At 36.9% G+C, this 21703-nt stretch overlaps 1 protein-coding gene and 1 pseudogene across 6 annotated transcripts in view; both read left to right on the top strand.

The window, feature by feature from the left end:
- The window catches only part of PARPBP (PARP1 binding protein), a 79061-nt gene that overhangs the window by 9659 nt on the left and 47699 nt on the right, over positions 1-21703 (top strand). For 4 of the 6 annotated variants that reach the window (XM_060112109.1, XM_060112106.1, XM_060112108.1 and 1 more), the window contains 2 exons: positions 6391-6624; positions 11795-11902. In XM_060112109.1, the coding sequence (XP_059968092.1) occupies positions 6391-6624; positions 11795-11902 (342 nt within the window). The remainder of the gene's footprint in view (positions 1-6390; positions 6625-11794; positions 11903-21703) is intronic. The other 2 variants (XM_060112110.1, XM_060112111.1) reach the window with 1 other exon arrangement.
- On the top strand, positions 2738-3934 carry LOC132499347 (E3 ubiquitin-protein ligase RNF149-like; annotated as a pseudogene).

The following is a 21703-nucleotide window of genomic DNA, read 5'->3' as shown; positions in this document are numbered from 1 at the left end:
CTCCCCCGTTGCGGAGCACAGGCCCCGGACGTGCAGGCTCAGTGGCCATGGCTCATGGGCCTAGCCGCTCCACGGCACGTGGGATCTTCCCGGGCCGGGGCACGAACCTGTGTCCCCTGCATCGGCAGGTGGACTCTCAACCACTGCGCCACCAGGGAAGCCCTAGGTATCCTTTTCTTAAACTGTTTATTCATTTCCTATGCTTATTTTACTGTCGACTTATTTTTGTCTCTTTCTCACTCTTTGAAAGAGTTGTACATATATTTTAGATACTCTCTTGTTATACACTTTGTTGATATCTTCCTGTGTGCTCCATTTACCCACTTTCACTGGATATACTTCCTGTTTCACCAGTATTCATATGCTAGACCTCTCTACTGAGTCTTACTCTGGTATGGTCAAGTACTCACTGGACATTTTACCTTGATTACTGTCTCCACATAAATTTGTAAAAGTAGATCACATTGTTTGCTTCCTCAACTTACCTACCTTACCTTCCACACTCAGTCACTGAAGCTAGATACCTAAGGATCATCATAGGGTCTCTTTCCTTTGCTCCCCTTTGTAATTCATTTTCAAGTCTTGCCAATTTTACTGCCTGAGCATTTTTTTAAAAAATCTGTCCTTCTTTAGTAATCTGAAGAAATGGTACTAAGGTAAATAATATATTATGAGGATATTGTATAATGGAATGGGCCAGCTGAAGGTTAAACCTTGGTGACCATGCACTAGAAAATAAGGAGAGAGAGAAAGTGAAATTATTAAGAGTCATTATTGAATAGTGATTGAGGACTATTGTTCTGGAATCAGACAGACCATGTTCAAATCACCTACTTTGTTTGTTTATGAATAATTAAAAAAATATATCCACAAGCTAAGTGAAATGTACCCTGAAGAAAATTGAGTTCTCATTGTAAAAATTTTGACATATTGAAATATTCAGTACAAGTCACTTTTTCTTCAGGATTTGTCTATGTAGCATTCGCTCAGTATCTCTTTCTACTTGTTAATTTTCTACTTGTTAATTCACTTAATTCACTGTGAAAATTCAAACTCTGGGTGGGAAAGAAGAGGAAAGATGAATTGCAACTAAACTTTTCAAAGTTCATGTTTATATGCATGCACATGTGCAGTGGATATGGTGGGTCGTGGGTCAGTTTTACTTTAACTCTTCATGTACAGAGTCAGCTCAGGCATCCCCATCTGTGCTCAGACTTCAAGTCACTTGGCAATGTGAAACAACATACACTTGCCTGCAGGTGCATTCATAAGTAGCAGATAGTAATAAAAAGGTGGAGTTGGTTGTATATATCCTTCACCTATATTTTCCACCCTGTGCTTTGAGCTCTGTTTAGTTTTTTAATTCTCTTTAGTTTGAGAACATAGGTCCCTAAAGTAATAATCCTTACAACAACATTTGACTACAATGAAACCTTTGAATACCTGGTAGAGTTGTTAGTCTGTTTATTGGTGTGCTTGTTTTCTTAACTGCTTTAGTGGGGAGAAAGAAAATAACTTTTGAGTTTTAGGGTCTTGGAATATTTTCTTAGGTGGGGGGATATTTTAGCTTAAATAATATAACACCTCTCTAGCAGTTTTAATACCACTTAAGATTTAACCTATTATAGATTCACTGAGGATTATTAATTTCATTATATGGCAAATATGTATAACTTCATTACTACATTGCAAATAAAATTTTAGCCTTTCTTTTCTTCGTAATTGGCGTCATAGTTTTAATTTGTCTGGCCATTATGTTATTAAGGCTATTATTCACCTTAAGTAGCCTTAAGAACATTACAAATGGTCCTTTGGATGAAACAAAGCTATTAATTTTATAGCTTCATAGGAAACAATCACAGCACCTGGGGCTGACTGTCAGATTTGAAAATGATCCAACAGTGACATAACAAATAAGAAGAAACTGTTTTTTAAATTGTATTACATTTATCTACCACCCTTCCCCCAACAAACAAATAATTATTTTACTTTGAATAAGAAAAGAGAAAGGAAACTGACAGTTTTTATTACCTAACATTTATCAGGTGTTATTTAATCTGTACAGTCTTACTTTATAACCAAGGAAGGTGACTCAGGGATTTCAGTATCTTACTCAAGGTCACACAGCCAATTAATGCTCTTAAGTAAATCTGTTATCTTTTCTCTTTCCATAACAAGAATTCCAGTTAGTTAAAAATGTAAAGTTTATTTAAAATTTTGAATAATTATAAAAGTAACTTTGGTAAAATGTAAAAAGTACAAGTGCTCTGATAAAACGTAACTCTCCATTTTTCTCATTTTATTCTTGTGAAATACAACCCTTCTTATGTCCATCAGAGAACTAAAGCATTGAACATTTTGAACTTCCTTCAGATATTAGCCAGCTGGCATGTTTTCCTAGCAAAACATTTTCTGATTTGACCACAGACCCTCTCAATCAGTTGTTACTGGTTTGAATAACAGATTATGCTGTCATGGTGGGCACCTGATCATGAAAACTGATATTTGGAGTGCATTTTTATTTGGATTTAAAATGTTTTTATAATCCCAGTATAAACACTGTTAATCTAGTCAAAACCTTTTCTCACAAGATCAAGAGCTTGTATAGGCCACCGGGACTGGGTCTTCCCGGGCTCTGCAGCTGGCGTCGACTTCTCCGCGCTTTTCGGCGGCCTCGCACGCCAGCGCCTTCCGGCTCCCGCCCGGCCCTCTCCCGGTCAGCCCGGCGGCGGGGGCCATGGCGTGGCGGCGGCCCGAGGCCCGCGGAGGGGCCCGCGGCGCGCTTGCGCTGCTAGCGCTGCTAGCGCTGGCCCTGTGCGCGCCCAGGGACCGAGGCCGGGCGCTCAAGTGGTATTCAGTCATGTTGAGCACCGAGTACGTGGACCCATAGGCCAGCCAGAGCTGTGTGGAGCGCCTCGGAGAGCGGCCGCTTCGGCGAGAGCTCGCCCAAGGAGGGCGCGCGGGGCCTGCTGGGCGTCCCGCCTGACGACGACCGCGACCCCGAGGGCTGCGCGTCCTGCACGCGCTTCCTCGTGCCCCGCGGCCGGGGTGCCGCGCCCTGGGTGGCGCTGGTGGCGCGCGGGGGCTGCACCTTCAAGGACAAGGTGTTGGCGGCGGCGCGGCGGAACACCTTGGCCGTGGTCCTGTACAACGAGGAGCGCCACGGGAACCTCACTGCGCCCTTGTCCCACGCGGGAACAGGAAATATAGTAGTCATTATGGTTAGCTACCCCAAAGAAAGAGAAATCGTGGATCTGGTGCAGAAAGACATTCCGGTCACAGTGACCATAGGGCTCGGCACACGGCACTTAGAGGAGTTCATCAGCGGTCAGTCCGTGGTGTTTGTGGCCATCACCTTCATCACCATGATGATTATCTCACTAGCTTGGCTAATATTTTACTATATACAGCACTTCCTATACACTGGCTCACAGTTTGGAAGTCAGAGCCATAGAAAAGAAACAAACTTATCGGGCAGCTTCCTCTTCATACTGTAAAGCATGGAGAAAAGGGAATTGATGTTGATGCTGAATGTTGTGCAGTGTGTATTGAAAATTTTAAAGGAAAGGATGTTATCAGAATCCTGGCATGCAAGCATATTTTTCATAAAATATGCATTGACCCATGGCTTTTGGATCACCGAACGTGTCCAATGTGTAAACTTGATGTCATCAAAGCCCTGGGATATTGGGGAGAGCTTGAGGACGTGCAGGAGACGCCCGCCCCAGAATCTCCCCCTGGGGGCGTTTCAACTGCAGATCTGAGTCTTACTTTACCAGATGGTGACAGAAGTGACGCAGGCAGCTCAGCACTGCCCACCACCAGTGACTCCGCGCCGCCTTGCGAGGCCAATTTTAAAGAGGATGCTGGTGAAAACACGGCCTTGCTGGAGACAAGCAGGAGTGACCCTCAGCGTGAAGGACCTTTCTCCTAGTGTATAACCTGCCGGCAGTGTCACGGACAGAGCTTGGGCTTGAATTAAAGGACATTTAATTTTTTTTACTTTAGCACATAGTTTGTATATGTGAAAATAATGTACATTCTTTTCCCTTTCAGGTTCTGATTTGATATACAAAGGGCTAAGATACTTTATTCTTAAAGAGAATTTTTGATTAGTCTTCATATATTTATCTACTAAAATGTATCATAAGATTAATTCTTCTCAAGGATGGTTCTAGACTAAGCACATTGAATTCAGACTAGTTGAAATGGAGTTGTGTGATTATATTCAGTAACTGATCACCTGAGTTTCCCTGGAGGAAAGACTTTTTTTTTTTAGAACATTAAACTTGTAAATGTGATGAGAGAAATCTATCGCTTCCTTGCACCTCTGTACTATAGAGAGATGTCCAAACCTTAGAGCACTTTCATTGTTGTTTTTTATTTGGAGTTATGGGAAAAGCACTGGTTGACTTTAGGATTTGCATTTCTCCTTTTCATTACCTAATTTCTTCTAACAACCTTGATGGGGAGGGAAGTTTTGTCCATTTTTTTCTGTACAAATAAAAAAAGCTACGATTCCGTATTGCACACGAGCATGAAGTTCTTCATTGCTTGTTAAAGAAATGGAGTAGACAGACTCTGATGGACTCTGATATGGCATTTTTGGGGGTAAATGATGAACATACTGATTCCAACTGCAGTTTAATCTTTACAGTGATAAAGGGTGGTAGATGGGGACTTTTCATTGCTATTGTAACACAATAAACAAGTAACCAGTTTTCTTGAAAAAAATTAAAAAGCTTGTATAGTTTTACTTTAACTAGTTATAGTCATTAGGATGAGATTTGTACATTTATATTAGGCAAAATCTTAATTTAGTTTTAACATGAAAGGTGTTATACCAAAATAGTTTTTAGGAATTTTTGAGATAAAACAATTTAGTTTTGAAACTCTAAATAACTGGATTTATTTAACTTAAATACCACTTGGAAATTTTATGGTATGTAACCTTTGTGGGATTGGGAAGTAAAGTATACAATTTTGATGCAATGCTGAGATATTACAAATCTGTCTTACATTTGGGTTATGGGTCCAATGTTTGAGAGTTACTGATTCTTTTGGTTGTTCATTGAACTAATTTCATGAAATGTAGTTAATTTTCATAATTTTTATATAACAGGTCTCTACTCCAAGGACAATAAAGATAATTTCCTTAGTTGCCTCCATATGGTTGAGTAAAGAGTTAATTATTTTAAGGCAGTTTGAACACCTTGTCTTAAATTTGGATAGTAGTTAGAAAATATCTTTATAAAAGATATAGAGATTTGAAAGAGTCACATATGTAGAAAATAATATATTATTTGGCTGTGTTTGATTTCTTTCTGTTATTCTTCATTGGCTAAAGATGATGTTACATTTTAGTTCCAATGACTAGTACTATTTAAATACACACCCATTATTTTAAATGCTATTAATGGGAAGATATTGGTGTTAGCAGAAACTACTAGCATATTAACTATGGAAGAGGGCAACAAAATCTGTGTCTCAATACCACATATGGATACTTAAAATTATTTGTTACTCATGCTGCAGAAAGGAGTAGTTAGAATTTTTTTACTGAATTAGGTCTAGCATGTTTTGGAGGGCACCATTATTAATATCTGAGATATTAAGTGGGACAGAATGCAATCAATTAAAAAAGTCTTCAACATGTCCACTGAGATAATTTATCATGTAGATATTGAAGAAGAGGAAAAAACGAACAATTTTGTCTGATTAGTAACATCTGACAACTTATAGAAAGAAACCTGACTATGGCTTCTTAGCACTTGTTTGTTATAGTTTAGCATGATGATGAGCAGGGAAGATTCAAAGTTCTTTTCTGACCCCAAATTTTAGCACCAATATTTTGCTTCTGAAATAGTAATGAGATAAAACATAATTTTTAAAAATTTAATTTTTATGTTCATGATTTAGACTAACACTTGGAATAATGTGATATGTAGGAATTCAGTATGACATGACAGTTGTAAATAAGAGATTAAAAATACATTAGCAAAAAGAACTAAAAGGAACTAAGTATTAACAGAATCAAATGCTTCCCCAGTCAATAGCACTTAAGTTCAGTTCACTGCTCACCCATCTCCCCACTTTGGGTAGAAGAAATTTAGTGAAGTTCAGGAAACAAGATGACTATATTTGCTAAATTTGTCATGTGCAAACTTATTATAGTTGTTCATATTTTTAAAAATCATCAAAATCTTTTTCTTTTATATCTGGTTTTAAAATTATTCCATAGCTCAACTTTGATGTTCTTTTAAAATCCACAGGAATTCAATGTAGACTTTTCTATGACAAAATTCAGTTTGTACTTTCTATCTTAATTGTAAGTTAATGAATATCTAGCATCCAACTTTATCATTTTATTTTTGGCATTATCTCTTTCAGTACAGTGGAGAATTTACAGTCTCTCTCAGCGATGTCTTATTGACCTGGAAATACTTACTACATGAGAAATTGAACTTACCAGTTGAAAATATGAAAGTGATTGACCATTATGAGAACATTAGGAAGATTTATGATGACTTCTTAAAGAATAGTAACATGTTAGATATGATCGATGTTTATAAAAAATGTAATGTTTTGACTTCTAATTATGAAAATTATGCCAACATATCTCCTGTAAGTATTTTTAAATAATTTTATCTTAATCAAATTAAAATTTGGCTAGATTTATTTTTACTTTAAATGATGGATCAGCATTTATAGTTATTATAAATGATAATGCTTTTGCTTTTTGGATCATGTTAAGAATGGAAAATTTAGCTACTTGAAAGCTAGTCATTACTTGAGGGAAATATTTTGGTGGTAAATTTTGTTGAATTTGTGTTATTATTTGGTTGAAATATAAAAACAGCTACTTATTAGATCAAAACATTTTTAATAAACCAGTACCAAGTGCGTGATTTCTTTTTGAATTATGTCAGGGATTGATTTTGTATTTTATTTTCTTGGTTTAATGTGCATCTGTTCATTTGGCATATTTGTATAAATGATTGCTATGACTCTTTCTATGGATTAATAATAGCTTTTACTAAGATAGAGTATCATTTCATGAGGATAGTATGATGCAATATACATGAGGTAATACACTTCCTTTTTTTTGCAGACACATTTATTGCCTTATTTTTTTATAGAGCATAAATTTTAAAGTTAATGGAGTAGCATCCCTTGCAGTTTGCTTTTGTGTACATTATAGTTGATAAACTGTTTTAGAATATATTTGAATACATCTAGTTTGTTTTAAAGTATTGAAAATATATTTCTTTATCTTAACATATACCAAGTACCACTAAAGTAGTAATTAAACAGTGGTAATAAAAGAATAATTGCAGCCATAACTAGAAGAAAATGTTTACTGGATTTTCTCAGATATTAAAATAGTTTATAAATATTTCTGTCTGATAGTTGGGAATAATGTTGTGTCTGCTTAGAATAGAAACCTCCACAATAACAGTTGTTTAAGACAATGGAATTTGTTTCATTCTTTTATAAAAGATGTCAAAAGGTTAGCATCTAGGACTGATATGATAGGTTCATGGTTATCAGATAGTACCTAGGATTTTACTGTCAGTCTGCTCTCCTATCTTAGTTCTTGACTTCTACCCTCAGGATTATTTGTGGTCCAAGATAGTTGTTGGAGCTCCAGACGTTGTATCAGCATTTCATGCAGCAGGAGTAGTAAGGGAGCACCGCACTCTCTTTTCCTTTGAAAGAGATGTAGCTCTTTTGCTTCTATCTCATTAACCGAAGCTTAGTCATATGGACAGACCAACATGCTAGCAAGGATGGAGAATATAGTCTTTATTCTGGGTAGTAATATGCCAGAAGAAAAAAGAAAGCGCTGATACTAAGGAAGAAGGGGAGAATGGATACTGGCAGGCAGTTTGTTGTCTTTGCCTCATGGGGCTATCATGGAAACCTTTGCCTTTTTGTAACTTTCTCGAAATACATGCACACACGTGTACATGCATACCCACACATACTTATCCACACCATGATGAGGATACTTGTGAGTGAAGACAGTTGTTTTATTCCTCTCTAGTTATGTTTTATTTGCTTACCTGTAGAGATGATTTTTAACTACTTTACACAAAGTTAATTTAGAGAGGTTAATCAAACACAAGTATTAGATTGTAGGAACAATAAACATGAGTTTCTGATAAGCCAGTGAGAGTATAATCTGCCTGAGGTCTTTGTTTTCATTTTATCCTTTGCCTATAAGTCCTCTAATAAGTTTCTTCATTTAAGTGAATCAGCTTATAGTGTGAGATATATAAGGTTTTACATTTGAGGAAGTTCTGTCTCCTTTGCAGAACATCAGGAATGAAGTGGGAACTGCTGAGATGGTAATATATGAAGTAGAAAATTTTCTACATTTAAATCTTAGAAGGCTGACAACTTGATCTCTGGTACTTATGTTACTCAAAGGAAATTTGCAGTGAGGAAAAAGTGAGCAGGAAAATATCCCTAGATCGACTTTTCAAAAATATGCTAAATGTAACCCTAATTTAGGCTAAAAGTATCTTTAAAGATACATATCAGAAAGTTCTAAACATTTCTGAGTTTCAGGGTCCTGAAAATCATGATCCTAATAAGCTTTTTTGTCTTTGATATATTGTAGCCTAAATAAGGCAAGAATTAAGAGGAATTAAGATAAAGGTAAGTCAGGGAAGTTCTGGGAACATAATTTGAATGATAGCCCTTTCCCCTTTGTTTCCTACTTTTATAATTCCTCTCCTGAGGAACATGGATGCAGGGCCCATGGGCATCTGGGAGCATAGAAGTCCTTGGATGCTAACTGGACTCTAAGTAGGGAGAATTGTTACAGAGATTGCTCTCATGAATTGAGCAATTATCTGGAGGACAAAATCAGAGACCTGGGCTGAGGAGCAGAAGTAGTAGATCCTGAGAAGAGCTTAGCAGCCCTCAGAAATCTGAGGTAGGTCAATAACTGCCTTCTATGAGTGTGCCAGGGTTCCTTTACTCTCAAGAAGCAGCAAAGTAGCTGAATGGATGGTCTTACTGTTGGTGAGGCTTGAGAGACCACAAGAAGACTGTTCAGCCTAAGCAGGTGACTGGCAGCTTGCTTATTTCTCCACTGCTGCTCCATAAGGAGTAGAGACCATTTCAACTTCCATTACTCATAGAACTGTCATCACTTAATGTACCTCAACAGTCATCTGGGCCCCAAAGAGCCAGTAAAGAGAAGCAACGGTCACCTAAGGGGTCTCAGTGGCCAGAAAGATGAATCAGCTAAGAACACACATGCCTAACAAAATAGAGCTGCTCGAAGGGAATGATAGCAAATTGAATCCAGCGAAATAATAAGTACTCAAGGAACTTCAAGTATATACCTAAACATAAGACTTTCTAGACATTAAAAAAAAAGAAAATATTTCCCAATGTAACAGATGAATTCAGACTCAAATTAGTATCCTGAAAGTCAAGTACAATCAGTAAAGCACAGAGTAAAAAACAAAGAAACAAAGAGGGAAAAGTTAAACTTGGAGGTTAGATCTAGAGGATATAACATATAAACGTTAAGAGTTCTAGAAGGAGAAAAAAGAACAGATGCAAAAGAGGCCATGATAAAATAAATCATATATTTGTTACAACTACATTTGTTATAATAAATATTTTCCTGAGTCTCCTAAGGAGTGTTTATGAAGTTCCAGGCTGAATTGATGAGAAATGACACATACCTAGACATATCCTGGTAAAATTCCTGAACTCTTAATTTCCTGGCAGAAAGAACAAGTTATTTAAAAAGAACAAAAAATTAAAATAGCGTGTCCTGAAAGTGACCTAAGAATTCCATCCTCAACCAAGATATCATTATCATCCAAGTTAAGGAAGGACTTGTGAGGATATGAAAAAATTTAAAGAATGTCATCATCATACCTCATATGAAGCATTTACCTTTCCAAAGACTAATAATTAAACAGATGAACTGGAGCAGCGGTCTATCTAGGGAAAGATGGTAGTGAGCACTAAAACTTGGAGTATCTATGTGCAGTTAAAATGATAAGGATGGACTGGGAATATGTGAGCTAAAATGGAAGACTTACACTAAGAGAGATTCTGGTACTAGTTTAGAATTAAAACTGCTAAATTTTGTAATTTGATAGGGGTAAGTAGCAGGCATTATCACTTTTAAAAAATAGAGAAATATGAGTCTGATTTGAGTACAGGGAGAGTAAAGGCAAATATTAATGGAATGGAAAAATACAGTACATCTTCCAAATTAATAAGAGGATAAAAATACAGTGAGTAGCAACCTGTCAAATCAGTAAAGGTACAAATCAGTAAAATTAATAGTGTATCGCAGCAAATATATTGTGATTTTTGTCTTGCCTCAGAAAGCTTTATGCTATATTATCTAGAGTTCTTGTCTAACTTTGAGGTCTAGGAACCACTTTACACTAAAAATTATTTAGGACTAGAAAGAGATTTTGTTTATGTGGATTATATCTATTGGTATTTTCCATATTAAAAGTTAAAATTGCGAAATGTTTAAAATGTTTATCAGTTATTAAAATATTGATATTGAACCTATTACATTTTAATATGAATAACATTATGTTATGAAGAATAACTTTATTTTCCAAAAATAAAAAAATTGTGAGAATAGTGACATTGTTTTACATTTTTATGAGTATCTTTAATATCATGTGTGATAGAAAATACCTGAATTCACATGTCTGCTTCTATTTGATAAATTAGTTTGATTGAAGTATATCAAGAAAATTCAGATTCACATTGATACATAGTTGGAAAAGGAGGACTTCCCAGATCCCCTGAATGGGTCTTAAGGACCTCAGAAGTACTTGGACCATACTTTGACACCCACTGAACTGATCTAGAATAATGTACTTTGCATGTAATTAAACATGAAAATGTTTTTTAACTAGAAGCTAATATTCTCCCATTTCTAAAAATAATATTGTGTTTATGGAAAAATAAATCTTTGCTTTCAGCATCTCTTCTGAAAACATAAGAACCACAAGTGTGAGTACTACCATTATTCAAGATTTGTTAAATAGTAAATTCTTATTTTGGTGATCTTGAATTTTGAGATTGAAAAATTGTATATGTCATAAACAACAAAATCCTAGGCTTTCTAGTTTTTTTTTCCATCACCTGATTAACTCTTTATGAGTACCAGCTTATCATATCAGTAGAATTGTGGCAAATGCTATTTCTTTTTAAGGAGTATATATTGGTGAGTTACTTTAGTTATAATTTTGCAATATCTCACTGGGCTTTGTTAATTCAGTTTGTCCCTTCAGGTTTACTTATTAGGAATTTTGTGTGTGTTTGTGTTTATACATACCTGTATAATCTTCAGTCCCTTAGAATAAATGAAATAATATGGAGATGTTGAGTAGAGTGTCAGGCTGAAAGCAAATATCTCTTTATAAATTATTTTTTCATGGAAACTCTTATTTTGTTTGAAATATTCTGCTGCTTAGGAAAAAAGATTTACTTTTGTATATTCCAAAATGAAGCATTTATTGTGGGCATTAGCTAAGACTTCCGTACAAATAAAAGGCTCAGATGAAATTTCCAAGGTCATCTTTTAACTCTGAACTTGTAAAACTCTTTGAGTACAAGTGCCACTGGAAACAGATTGTTAGGAAATTTAATTCCGTGTATATTATGGACTGCCAACAAAAGTCAGGTAATGTGCTGTACACTGGAATATCAGAGACACTAAGTAGAGCTAGGTGTGAAATATTTTTTACAGTTGGCATAGCATTTTATTAGTAACATCTTGTATTTCTTACAGAGTCAACTACGGGATTTTCTGTCTGGCAGACAGTATGCAGTAGATAATGAAACTGATTTTTCTCAACCAATGTCACCAATGAGTAAACACAACCAGGATAATGAAAAGGTATGGCTAAATTGTGAGTAAATAAAAGCAGGATATGATCCTCTTCAAATCACTATGAATTTGTACGTTACAGTTACTATTTTTTAAAAAATTTTTAAAAGATTTTAATTTGCTTAAATAAAAAAAATTTGTGAAGAGTAGTACATTGGAGACTGGCAAGAGCATGATAATAATCAGTTTATTCATGGTTTTGGGCCATGGTAACAGGCACTGTGCAAAAATAGGTATCACTAAGTATCGGAAAAGTAGTTGACGGTAGTGGTTGCCAGAGTTCTTTGAATTTTTACATTTGGTATACTTCACAGTTAGTATTTTATTTTATTTTATTTCATTTAGTAATATGCTTATTTATTTATTTATTTATTTTTGTCTGCGTCGGGTCTTTGTTGCTGTGCGCACTGGCTTTCTCTAGTTGTGGCGAGTAGGGGCTACTCTTGCTTGCAGTGTGTGGGCTTCTCATTGTGGTGGCTTCTCTTGTTGCAGGGCATGGGCTCTTGGCACACGGGCTGCAGTAGTTGTGGCACACAGGTTCAGTAGTTGTGGGACGTGGGCTCTGGAGTGCAGGCTCAGTAGCTGGGGTGCGTGGGCTTAGTTGCTGCACGGCATGTGGGATCTTTCCAGACCAGGGCTCAAACCCATGTCCCCTGCATTGGCAGGTGGATTCTTAACCTCTGTGCCACCAGGGAGGTCCCACAGCATTTTAAATTGTTGATTCTTAGGAGAATATGTTCTGTTCTCTACTCTTTCAAAAATCTGTTTCTACTCTTTGTAGTAGACTAGCTGATGCATCATGAGTTCTGATAACAGGACTTGCTGTCCAAACAAACCACAGAAAAGTAGTACAGGTTTGGTTTAATATAATTTACCTTCAGCTGAACACTATTCTAGGTACCTAATTACATGTAGTAATTCCTTACTAACCATGGGAGTTGTGTTTATGAAAGTTTCTTAGTAAAATTACCATTGACAAGATGAAAGGTTAAGAGTACTGGAAAGAGCATATCTAAAAATATGTTATGTGAGACTGGTTCAAGATGGCGGAGTAGAAGGACATGCTCTCACTCCCTCTTGCAAGAACACTGGAATCACAACTAACTGCTGAACAGTCATCGACAGGAAGACACTGGAACTCACCAAAAGATACCCCACATCCAAAGACAAAGGAGAAGCCACAAGGAGATGGTAGGAGGGGCGCAATCACAATAAAATCAAATCCCATACCTGCTGGGTGGGTGACCCACAAACTGGAGAACACTTATATCACAGAAAAACACCCACTGGAGTGAAGGCTCTGAGCCCCACGTCAGGCTTCAGAAACTGGGGGTCCAGAAAATGGAGGAGGAATTCCTAGAGAATCAAACTTTGAAGGCTAGTGGGATTTGATTGCAGGACTTCGACAGGACTGGGGGAAACGGAGACTCCACTCTTGGAGGGCACACTCAAAGTAGTGTGCACATTGGGACCCAGGGGGAGGGAGCATTGACCCCACAGAGCCTGAACCAGACCTACCTGCTAGTGTTGCGGGGTCTGCTGCAGAGGCGGGGGGTGGCTCTGTCTCACCGTGAGGACAAGGACACAGGTAGCAGAAGTTCTCGGAAGTACTCCTTGGCGTGAGCCCTCCCAGAGTCAGCCATTAGCCTCACCAAAGAGCCTGGGTAGGCTCCAGTGTTGGGTCACCTCAGGCCAAGCAACCAACAGGGAGGGGACACAGCCCCACCCATCAGCAGGCAAAAGGATTAAAGTTTTACTGAGCTCTGCCGACCAGAGAAATACCCAGCTCTACCCACCACCGGTCCCTCCCATCAGGAAACTTGCACAAGCCTCTTAGATGGTCTCATCCACCAGAGGGCAACAGCAGAAGCAAGAAGAACTACAATCCTGCAGCATGTGGAACAAAAACCACATTCACAGAAAGATAGACAAGATGAAAAGGCAGAGGGCTATCTAGCAGATGAAGTAACAAGATAAAACCCCAGAAAAACAACTACATGATGTGGAATAGGCAACCTTCCAGAAAAAGAATTCAGAATAATGATAGTGAACATGATCCAGGACCTCGGAAAAAGAATGAAGACAAAGATCGAGAAGATGCAAAAAATGTTTAACAAAGACCAAGAACAATTAAAGAACAAACAGAGATGAACAATAATATAATTGAAATGAACCACCTGGAGGGGTGGGATGGGGAGGGTGGGAGGGAGGGAGATGCATGAGGGAAGGGATGTGGGAACAGATGTGTATGTATGACTGATTCACTTTGTTATAAAGCAGAAACTAATAAAAAAAAAGAAGAAGAAAAAAGAAAAATACACTAGAAAGAATCAATAGCAGAATAACTGAGGCAAGAACGGATAAGTGACCTGATAGACCGAGTGGTGGAATTCACTGCTGCAGAACAGAATAAAGAAACAAGAATGAAAAGAAATGAAGACAGCCTAACAGAACTCTGGGACACATTAAACGCAGCAACATTTGCATTATAGGGGTCCCAGAAGGAGAAGAGAGAAAGAAGGGACCCAAGAAAATATTTGAAGAGATTATAGTTGAAAACTCCCCTAACATAGGAAAGGAAATAGCCACCCAAATCCAGGAAGCACAGAGAGTCCCATACAGGATAAACCCAAGGAGAAACACGCCAAGACACATAGTAATCAAATTGGCAAAAGTTAAAGACAAAGAAAAATTATTGAAAACAGCAAGGGAAAAATGGCAAATAACATACAAGGGAACTCCCATAAGGTTAACAGCTGATTTCTCAGCAGAAACTCTACAAGCCAGAAGTGAGTGAAATGATATACTTAAAGTGATGAAAGGGAAGAACCTACAACCAAGATTACTCTGCCCAGCAAGGATCTCATTCAGGTTTGATGGAGAAATCAAAAGCGTTACAGACAAGCAAAAGCTAAGAGAATTCAGCACCACCAAACCAGCTCTACAACAAATGCTAAAGGAACTTCTCCAAGTGGGAAACACAAGAGAAGAAAAGCACCTACAAAACAAACCCAAAATGATTAAGAAAATGGTCATAGGAACATACATATCGATAATTACCTTAAACGTGAATGTATTAAGTGCTCCAACCAAAAGACACATGCTTGCTGAATGGATACAAAAACAAGACCCATATATATGCTGTCTACAAGAGACCCACTTCAGACCTAGGGACATGTGCAGACTGAAAGTGAGGGGATGGAAAAAGATATTCCATGCAAATGGAAATCAAAAGAAAGCTGGAGTAGCAATACTCATATCAGATAAAATAGACTTTAAAATAAAGAATGTCACAAGAGAAAAGGAAGGACACTACATAAAGATCAAGGGGTCAATCCAAGAAGAAGATATAACAATTATAAATATATACACACCCAACATTGGAGAAACTCAATGCATAAGGCACCTGCTAAGAGCTGTAAAAGAGGAAATTGACAGTGACACAATAATAGTGGGGGTCTTTAACACCTCACTTACACCAATGGACAGATCATCTAAACAGAAAATTAATATGGAAACACAAGCTTTAAATGACACAATAGACCAGATAGATTTCATTGATATTTATAGGACATTCCATCCAAAAACAGCAGATTACACTTTCTTCTCAAGTGCGCATAGAACATTCTCCAGAATAGATCACATCTTGGGTCACAAATCCAGCCACAGTAAATTTAAGAAAATTGAAATCATGTCAGGCATCTTTGCTGACCACAGTGCTATGAGATTAGCAATCAATTACAGGGGAAAAAATGTAAAAAACACAAACACATGGAGGCTAAACAATACGTTACTAAATAGCCAAGTGCTCACTGAAGAAATCAAAGAGGAAATAAAAAAATACCTAGAGACAAATGACAATGAAAACACGACCATCCAAAACCTGTGGGCTGCAGCAAAAGCAGTTCTAAAAGGGAAGTTTATAGCTATATAAGCCTACCTCAAGAAACAAGAAAAATCTCAAATAAACAATCTAACCTTACCCCTAAAGGAACTAGAGAAAGAAGAACAAACAAAACCCAAAGTTAGTAGAAGGAAAGAAATCATAAAGATCCGAGCAGAAATAAATGATACAGAAACAAAGAAAACAATAGCAGAGATCAATAATACTAAAAGCTGGTTCTTTTTGGAAGATAAACAAAATTGATAAACATTTAGCCAGACTTATCAAGAAAAAGAGGGAGAGGCCTCAAATCAATAAAATAAGAAATGAAAAAGGAGAAGTTACAACAGACACTGCAGCAATACAAAGCATCCCGAGAGACTACTACAAGCAACTCTGTGCCAATAAAACGGACAACCTGGAAGAAATGGACACATTCTTAGAAAGGTATAACCTCCCAAGACTGAACCAGGAAGAATAGAAAATATGAACAGATTAACCACAAGTAATGAAATTAAAACTGTGATTAAAAATCTTCCAAAAAACAAAAGTCCAGGACCAGATGTCTTCATGGGTGAATTCTATGAAACATTTAGAGAAGAGCTAACACCCATCCTTCTCAAATTCTTCCAAAAAATTGCGGATTAAGTACTCCCAAACTCATTCTATGAGGCCACCATCACTCTGATACCAAAATCAGGGAACGATACTACAAAGAAAGAAAATTACAGACCAATATCACTGATGAATATAGATGCATAAATCCTCAACAAAATACTAGCAAACAGAATCCAACAACACGTTAAAACGATCATACGCCATGATCAAGTGAGATTTACCCCAGGATGCAAGGATTCTTCAATATACGCAAATCAGTCAGTGTGATATACCATATTAACAAATTGAAGAATAAAAACCATATGATCATCTCAGTAGATGCAGAAAAAGCTTTTAACAAAATTCAACACCCATTTATGATAAAAACTCTCCAGAAAGTGGGCATAGAGGGAACCTACCTCAACATAATAAAGGCCATATATGACAAACCCACAGCAAACATCATTCTCAATAGTGAAAAACTGAAAGCATTTCCTCTAAGACCAGGAACAAGACAAGGTTGCTTACTCTCACCACTATTATTCAACATAGTTTTGGAAGCCCTAGCCACGGCAATCAGAGAAGAAAAAGAAACAAAAGGAATACAAATTGGAAAAGAAGAAGTAAAACTGTCACTGTTTACAGATGACATGATACTATACATAGAGAATCCTAAAATTGCCACCAGAAAACTGCTAGAGCTAATTAATGAATTTGGTAAAGTTGCAGGATACAAAATTAATGCACAGAAATCTCTTGCATTCCTATACATTAATGATGAAAAATCTGAAAGAGAAATTAAGGAAACACTCCCATTTACCATTGCAACAAAAAGAATAAAATACCTAGGATTAATCCTACCTAGGGAGACATAAGACCGTATGCAGAAAACTATAAGACACTGATGAAAGAAATTAAAGATGATGCCAACAGATGGAGAGATATACCATGTTCTTGGATTAGAAGAATCAATATTGTGAAAATGACTATACTACCCAAAGCAATCTACAGATTCAATGCAATCCCTATCAAATGACCAATGGCATTTTTTACGGAACTAGAAGAAAAAATCTTAAAATTTTTATGGAGACACAAAAGACCCCGAATAGCCAAAGCAGTCTTGAGGGAAAAAACCAGAGCTGGAGAAATCAGACTCCCTGACTTCAGACTATACTATGAAGCTACAGTAATCAAGACAGTATGGTACTGGCACAAAAACAGAAACATAGATCAATGGAACAGGATAGAAAGCCCAGAGATAACCCGACACACCTATGGTCAACTGATCTATGACAAAGGAGGCAAGGATATACAATGGAGAAAAGACAGTCTCTTCAATAAGTGGTGCTGGGAAAACTGGACAGCTACATGTAAAAGAATGAAATTAGAACACTCCCTAACACCATACACAGAAATAAACTCAAAATGGATTAGAGACCTAAATGTAAGACCGGACACTATAAAACTCTTACAGGAAAACATAGGAAGAACACTGTTTGACATAAATCACAGCAAGATCTTTTTTGATCCACCTCCTGGAGTAATGGAAATAAACACAAAAATAAACAAATGGGTCCTAATGAAACTTCAAAGCTTTTGCACAGCAAAGGAAACCATAAACAAGACAAAAAGACAACCCTCAAAATGGGAGAACATATTTGCAAACGAATCAATGGACAAAGGATTAATCTCTAAAATATATAAACAGCTCATGCAGCTCAATATTAAAGAAATAAACAACCCAATCCAAAAATGGGCAGAAGACCTAAATAGATGTTTCTCTAAAGAAGACTTACAGATGGCCAAGAAGCACATGAAAAGCTGCTCAACATCACTAATTATTAGAGCAATGCAAATCAAAACTACAATGAGGCATCACCTCACACCAGTGAGAATGGGCATCATCCGAAAATCTACAAACAACAAATGCTGGAGAGGATGTGGAGAAAAGGGAACCCTCTTGCACTGTTGCTGGGAATGTAAATTGATACAGCCACTATGGAGAACAGTATGGAGGTTCCTTAAAAAACTAAAAATAGAATTACCATATGATCCAGCATTCCCACTACTGGGCATATACCCAGAGAAAACAATAATTCAAAAAGACACATGCACCTCAGTGTTCATTGCAGCACTATTTACAATAGCCAGGTCATGGAAGCAACCTAAATGCCTATCAACAGACGAATGGATAAAGAAGATGTGGTACATATATACAATGGAATATGACTCAGCCATACAATGGAATGAAATTGGGTCATTTGTTGAGATGTGGATGGATCTAGAGACTGTCATACAGAGTGAAGTAAGTCAGAAAGAGAAAAACAAAAATCGTATATTAACACATGTATGTGGAACCTAGAAAAATGGTACAGATGAACTGGTTTGCAGGAGAGAAATTGAGAGACAGATGTATAGAACAAACGTATGGACACCAAGGGGGGAAGTGGGGTGGTGGTGTGTTGAATTGGGCGATTGGGATTGACATGTATACACTAATGTGTATAAAATGGGTGACTAATAGGAAGCTGCTGTATAAAAAAATAAAATTAAATTAAAAAAAAATAGAACTATGTTATGTAAAACGTCTAGAACATGCCTACTTCCAAGTTAAATGCTCCAATTAGTTCATGCATTTGATGAATCACTTTCTTCATTTTCTGGAAACATTGCTATGGCAGATTCTCCCATAACTACCATGCTCTATAGGCCTCACAGCGTGGCTTTTGGGATCTTAGTTCCTCAACCAGGGATTGAACCCCAGCCCTTGGCAGTGAAAGCGTGGAGTCCTAACCACTGGACTGCCAGGGAATTCTCCAGATCGCACTTTTAAAAATATATTTGATCATTACTCTCAAATACTTGTATACCTACTTCTTAGACTTAATAATGTAGTTTATATGTGCATCTAATATTTTTTCTGTCCTATTTGAAAGTTAAATTGCTGACGTCATGACACTTAATCCCTAAAATTCTTCAGCATATCACTTCCTGAAAATAAGGACAAAACCACAATACCATTATCATATATAAGAAAACTGAAGTATTCCCTAATATCATTCATTTACTATTTTCCCTATTCAAAGTTTTCCATTTGTCCCTGTAATGGGTTTTATGTCTCTTTAGAGTCTTTTAGAATCCTCCTCAGGTTTTTTCTTCTCTTGTTATTTATCTGTTGAGTTCCTACTGGTATTATTTAACTTGTTCCTCTATTTCCAATAAACTGGAAACATCTAAAAGCTTGCTTAGACTGAGCAATGTAATCTATGAAACACTTCATAACTGATGCTGAGTATTTCACTTTGTATCACACTAGGAGACACAAACTGAAGTTGTCCTGAATTTGTGAGGTCTTTCCAATATGAAGATGTAGTTTTTCTTTTGCTGTCAAAAAAGATCTAGTGATACTTTGACTCTGTAAATATCTTGTTTCCCGACAACCTTTCACTGAATGGTTTTGAGCATGCACTGATGATCATTGTCTGAATCAGTTATTTCTTTGGAGTTTGCAGAATGGTTACTTTCCACCTCTATCATGTCTTTACACTAATTTGATGCCATTTCTCAGTAAAGAAGAGCTTTATCTTATTAACTGGGATGAAGTACAGTTCCCTAAAAATGGCAGGGTCACTACTTAATTCTTTCTCTTTAATTACCAGTTTAGGAGTTAGTGTAATAGTTACTTATAGGAAGAAAATTAGATGGTTTTTTTCTGTTTATGTTTCTCTTTTTATGTGTGTTTACATTACTATGGACTCATGGATTTTTATTTATTCAGAGCTTTAAAATCAATTAGTCATTAATCTTTGATGTTAAAATGTAGGGGTCCCCTTCAATCTGGCTTCTGTATCTTTTTTACATGCCCCATTAGAATTTTGAGCACTTACCTCTTTTATGGTACAAGAAAGTATCCCAAGCCCACCTTTGGTTGTTTCCTGCTTAGGCATGGTTTCTTTTAGCGATTGTAACTATTTTCTGTTGCCTTACATTCATTTATTGCTTACATTCTCATTGTTTGTTTTTCCTGCCTTGACAAGATGTTTACCAAATTGCGTGGTCTTTTCTCAGTGATACTTAAGGAGTACACTCTTTTTTTTTTTTTTTAGGAGTACATTCTTACAGGCTACAGGGAGGAAACAATAATTGTTATTGTGCCTTTTATTTAAGAGGAATGAACTAATTTGTACATTTAAAATGACGTAAATAACCAGGAATGAGGACCTACCCATTCCAATGGAAAATCCTTATAAGGAGCCTCATAGAAAATGTGTCTTGGTGGAACATGGGTAGATTAAAAGAATGTACAGCTTTTTTCTCAGTTTATTTCTCCGTTTATTAGATGAATTTATGGAAGGGACATAATAGGTCTTTGTGGAAGAAACAAAAAGAAATTACAGAAGCAATTAAGAGAGCTCAAATAATGGGGTTTATGCCAGTTACATTTATTTATTTATTATTTATTTTTGGCTGCGTTGGGTCTTCGTTGCTGGGCGTGGGCTTTCTCTAGTTGCAGAGAGTGGGGGCTACTCTTCATTGTGGTGCACGGGCTTCTCATTGAGGTGGCTTCTCATTGTGGAGCACAGGCTCTAGGCGTGCGGGCTTCAATAGTTGTGGCACGTGGGCTCGGTAGTTGTGGCTCGCGGGCTCTAGAGCGCAGGCTCAGTAGTTGTGGCACACGGGCTTCGTTGCTCCTTGGCTTGTGGGATCTTCCCAGACCAGGGATCAAACTCGTGTCTCCTGCATTGGCAGGCGGGTTCTTAACCACTGTGCCACCAGGGAAGTCCCCAGTTACATATTGATATAAGGATCCTGCATATCTCAAACACCGGCAGTAAATTATATAAAGTTGTCATCAATAAACTTATTTTATGATAAAAATAATATTAAAGGGATAGCCATGAAAAAGAATTATAGTATATAGAAACTGAAGGGTCTTCATTGTAAGCATATAGTTTTCTCATTTAACAAACAATGGTAATTTCGTGGTGTTAATCCTCTACTTTTTATCTTTTGCCTTCTTGGATTATATTTTCTAAGAGAATTTTATCTACCAGTTAGCTGATGGATTAGATTTTATGCGGACTATTAAGATAGCAGCTATCCTCTCAACCATTTTTCTGTTACTTGCAGACTTCTGATTTTTCTTTTGCAAAGTATTTTATTTCTATTAAAATTCCAAAGTGACTTTTTGGGCTACAGTCTTAAAAAGATATATTTTGATCACCAAATGCTTACTAATGTCACACCAGTTCCTCAAGTAGATGAATGAAATGGACTGGAGGAACAATATTTTTGTTTCCTTATTTTATTTTTCCCTGAGGTACTAAACT

The sequence above is a fragment of the Mesoplodon densirostris genome, chromosome 11, assembly GCF_025265405.1.
Source record: "Mesoplodon densirostris isolate mMesDen1 chromosome 11, mMesDen1 primary haplotype, whole genome shotgun sequence".
In the NCBI taxonomy this organism is placed as follows: Eukaryota; Metazoa; Chordata; class Mammalia; order Artiodactyla; family Ziphiidae; genus Mesoplodon; species Mesoplodon densirostris.
This window is presented reverse-complemented; position numbering and strand designations above follow the sequence as displayed.